At 31.7% G+C, this 4,643-nt stretch overlaps 1 protein-coding gene across 3 annotated transcripts in view; it reads right to left on the bottom strand.

Annotated features, from left to right (window-relative positions):
- phldb3 (pleckstrin homology-like domain, family B, member 3) overlaps positions 1 to 4,643 on the bottom strand; it is a 20,321-nt gene that overhangs the window by 3,626 nt on the left and 12,052 nt on the right. For all 3 annotated transcript variants that reach the window (XM_016548756.1, XM_016548755.1, XM_016548757.1), the window contains 4 exons: positions 3,886 to 3,987; positions 3,734 to 3,815; positions 1,955 to 2,111; positions 469 to 553 (listed from right to left, as the gene is read on the bottom strand). In XM_016548756.1, coding sequence (XP_016404242.1) covers positions 469 to 553; positions 1,955 to 2,111; positions 3,734 to 3,815; positions 3,886 to 3,987 — 426 coding nt within the window. The remainder of the gene's footprint in view (positions 1 to 468; positions 554 to 1,954; positions 2,112 to 3,733; positions 3,816 to 3,885; positions 3,988 to 4,643) is intronic.

Here is a 4,643-nt window from a genome sequence, read left to right on the forward strand (position 1 = left end):
AAATATATTTATTTATAATATAAATTATATGAATATAGACATGTAAACATGTAAATATTTTAAAAATATATACTGTATGTGTGTGTATTTATATATACATAATAAATATACACAGAACACACACATATATTATGCAAACAAAAACTTCTATTTTGGATGCGATTAATCACGATTAATCATTTGACAGCCCTAATATTTACGCAAGTATATTTTGAAAAATATTTTAGCAAATCAATTTTTTGGCCATTTTTGTATACGTTTTAAATTATATTTTAAATGTATAAATATATTTTAATAGAATATATATATTATAAGCCAATATATATTAATAGAAAATATATTTACATATTTTAGCAAATATATTTTTTGGCCATTTTTTGATAAAAAAAAATTATTATTATTTTTTTTGCATTATAATGACCGACGGTCAATTCTTCATGTGTTCTGACAGCTGGATCAGTAACTCACTCTCTCCTTCAGCAGACGTTCCCGCTCCGCTTTAGCCTCTCTGAGTTTCCTCTCGATCTCCACTAAATCCAGGAGGCTCTGCGGGCTGCAGAGACCAGAGATCATAGCAGAGTTAGAGACAGAGCTCTCATTCATATCAACACAACACAATCAGTACTTAAAGAAACACTTCACAATACGCTTCCATTAGTTAACCTTAACTAACAATGAAACATACTTCTAAAACATTTAGTAATCCTAGTAAATGTTCTATTAGCTGAACGATAATAGAGTTTATATTTTGTAATGATAAAAACAATCAAGCAGTTGAGATTTGCAATATAGTATTGCTTTACATGAGCAGTATACTGTATGTATGCAGGTAAATTTGGATTTACTCAAATATGTAATTGTATATACAGAGCTGTGTAATGATATAGTTACATTCTGTGATGATATAAACAATCGCAGCGAGATTTGCAATAAAGTATATTTCGCTTTGAGTGTACTGTATGTATGCGGATATAGTTGGAAATAAATTCACTGATACACTATTATAGTTTTTATTAATATTTTAATTCGTTTTTATTTTAATATTTTCCACTTTATTTTTATTTCAGTTAAAGTTTTAGTAATTTTTTGTGTTTTTGTCATTTTTTGTATTTTTGAAAAGTTTTTGGAAATTTGATTTCAGTTTTAGTTATTTTAGTTAACTCTTTCCCCGCCAAACACATTACATTACACATCTCCTGAATGAGTCTAGAAAGTGTTGATCAAAAACATTTAGCACACTAGAATAAAACAGACTTTTTTGTTTGAATGTAGAGGGTCTGTTCTTTATTTTGATGTATTGCATGTTCAGATATTCATACAACAAAATATTCTGGGGGCCATGAAATTTTAGTGAAAATCAGCAAAAACGCTGGCGGTGGCTGGCAACTTTTTTCAAAAACAGTTAATGAAAATGAGAAATGAGGCCTTGAAATAAGTTTAGGCTTTTTGTAGTTTATTTTATTTTAGTTAACGCCTATTTTATTTAAAGTAAAAAAATTTTTTTTGTAGTTTTAGTTAATTATAATAACACTGATTTTGGTCTGTTTCTCACACAAATCCTTCGACTCAGAACAGAAGACTTGGTTCACAGTACATAAGTCATAAGGACTAATGTTACAGTGTTTTGTAATAATTATTTTTCATTTGAAAGTCCTGGTTATGGATTATTAACTGTTGTTGTATGGAAACGAGCTGCATTAAAATAGCTAAAAATTCTGCTATTATGTTCCAGATTATATATCACAGCACACAGATATGAATGAAATCATGACTGACAGAATGATAATTTCTCTTAATTATTCCTTTTGATTTTACATAATTCCACCCACACAGTTTAATGCGTTCACATACAGATTCATACGCCTCAGATAAAAGCCTTCACACACACACACACACTCACACTCTCTCACACACACACACACACTCACACACCTGTAACAGTGTTATGGCTCACCTGGGAGCGCGGGAGGTGCTGGCGCTGTTACTCGGTGTGTGTGAGTCGTTCCCGCCGCTCTGCACTGATCTCAGTCCATTACTCAGTCTGTGGTCGTGAGGAAGGCGAGGCGACGGAGCCTCCGAGGTTTGTCTGTCTGGAGTCATTCGCACCAACACTGACAGCAAAACAACATTCACAGTCTATCAATTATCAGACGCTTCGGCTAATAAACATCTTAAAGGGACAGTTCACACAAATATGGAAATTCTTTATGTCATTCCAAACCTCTATGACTTTTCCTCTTATGCTGAACACAAAAGAAGATATTTTTAAGAGAGTTAGTAACCAAACAGTTTCTGGTCCCACCAAACAATAGAAGTCAACGGCAACCGAAATGGTTTGGTTACCAACATTCTTCAAAATATCTTCTTTTGTGTTCCACTGAAGAAATGACGTCAAACAGATTTGGAAAGACATGAGAATGAGTAAATGAGAACAGAATTCTTATTTTTGGGTGAACTATCCCTTTAAAAACAATATATCATAAAAATCTGAATTAATAAAAATTACATTTTAAAAATCATTCTGTGGCAATAATGATAATTACAAAAATAAGGTGAACGGTTAAAAAAAACACTGCATTGCATTAATGCAAGATTAATCCATTAAGAATGAAATTATAAAATTCTAAAAATAGGTTGTTTCTTTAGTCGATTTTTTTTTTCTTTTGATTTTGAAATGTGACTTGAACATGTCTTCATGAGATTTACATTTTTATTCAAAGACATTTTGAAAAGAAGAATCATAAGCCATTTATTAAACAGAAATAACAATATTAGCAGAATGTGTGATAAATTGAAATAACATTCAATCACGATCTCATTTGACAACTTATTGACTTGTTTGTTCAACAAATTTGTTTTACTATTTGAATAACACACACATGGGTGTCTTGACCTGTATGCAACACACACACACACACACACACACACACACTGTTTACTTTGGCAACTGCAGCATTTCAATAGAAATTCTCTGTAACATTTTCCCCATCCTCCTTCCCATAATTTTTGACCATATAATGGAAGTCAATGGAAACTGAAACAATCTTTTTTTTGTGCAAATGATGACAGAATTTACATTTTTGAATGAACTATCAATTTAAAAAGTGTTACATTTTGAAATAAAAAAAGAAATCTGAATCAATTACATTTTATTTGCATTACACTTGAATTAATTATTTGAGATACTGTAAAATAAACCTTAACTGAAATCAAATAAAACATTAAAAACCTTAAACATTTATCTTATTTCATTAAAATAAAAAAATTAAATGTAAAAATAAAATTAAAAAGATACATAATAAAAAAATTAAATAAAAATGACAAAAAAACAACAAAATTACTAAAACTAAAAAGAAAACGAAAATGAAAATCTAAAAATAAAAACGACAACATTATCTCAGTGAAACTGAAATAACACTGTTTGACACAGAGTTCTACAGATTGTCTTTGATTGATTTCCCGGTGAGATAAATGACTGAGGAGTATAAGAGGAATAAAAGCGATGGCAGCGGCTCCACTGGCTTTTCCAGTGTGTTCCAGTAACACAGACACGCCTCGATCCCGAGCAAAACACTGCCCAATCACAGCTAACGAGCCATGTTTGGCTGCTGCTTGTTTTGCATGTCGTCGTCTTGCACAATTGTGCTGCTGTCTGACCTACTTACAGACTTACTGACGCCTGTTAAAGCGCATTTTAGCAGGTGTTTGTGTGAGCGCTCAGTGGTTTGCTCACCTTGCGCAGAGAGCGGTCTGTCTGTGTTCTTCCTGTGAGAGCTGCGTCTGCGGGGCAAACTGGACGAGTCCTTCAGTGATTCCTGCATGATATTGAACACAGTCAGTGCGCTGAAACTCAGTCAAACCCTCGCATGCACGCTCACACTGTACCTGTGCTGCTCTGTGAATGGTCAGAGGACTGAGTGACATCACGCAGGGGGAGGAGCCAGTGATGTTGGACCAATCAGTGAGCGGCTTCTTCTCTTTCAAAACCTACAAAGGCAAATGTCCTTGATGTTTAGTGAGTGACACATCCTGAGCAATGATATTAGCTAAATAAACAGCTAAAAATACTGCAATATTAAAAACTATTATGATAATACATAACCAAAACATAAATCATCACAATAAACCTCTAAACTACAGTTATACAAAGAGGCTCTGTTCCAAAAGCTAGTGCACTGCCATGCTGTCTACATAGGCAACCAACAAACTGTTGCTGTTGTAAATGTGATGAGCATAAAAATACATAACACACACGAATACAAGGTAAAAATCATACAAACAAAACAAAAATGAATAAATGATTACAAAACCTAATAAAAACCTAAACAAAAATCATTACATGACTTAAAAAGAGTGGCTAAAACGCAACAAAATTGCAAAAACTAAAATATAATACATTTAAAAAATAAAATAAAAACGAATGTAAAATATTAATAAATACTAACATAGTATAGTAACGAAACTAAAATAGCACCTTGTTAAAGGAGTTATTATCATTAACCAAAACTAAAAATACTAAAATTAACAGAAATAAAATAGAATATAAAAAACGTAATTTATTTCAATTAGTTAGGCAAATTTTCTAATTTCTGTTTAGTTTAGATTGAAGAATTAAAAAAAAAAAAAAAAAAAAACTAAAAAAA

Source organism: Sinocyclocheilus rhinocerous, unplaced genomic scaffold (assembly GCF_001515625.1).
Source record: "Sinocyclocheilus rhinocerous isolate Xijiao unplaced genomic scaffold, SAMN03320098_v1.1 scaffold11825, whole genome shotgun sequence".
In the NCBI taxonomy this organism is placed as follows: Eukaryota; Metazoa; Chordata; class Actinopteri; order Cypriniformes; family Cyprinidae; genus Sinocyclocheilus; species Sinocyclocheilus rhinocerous.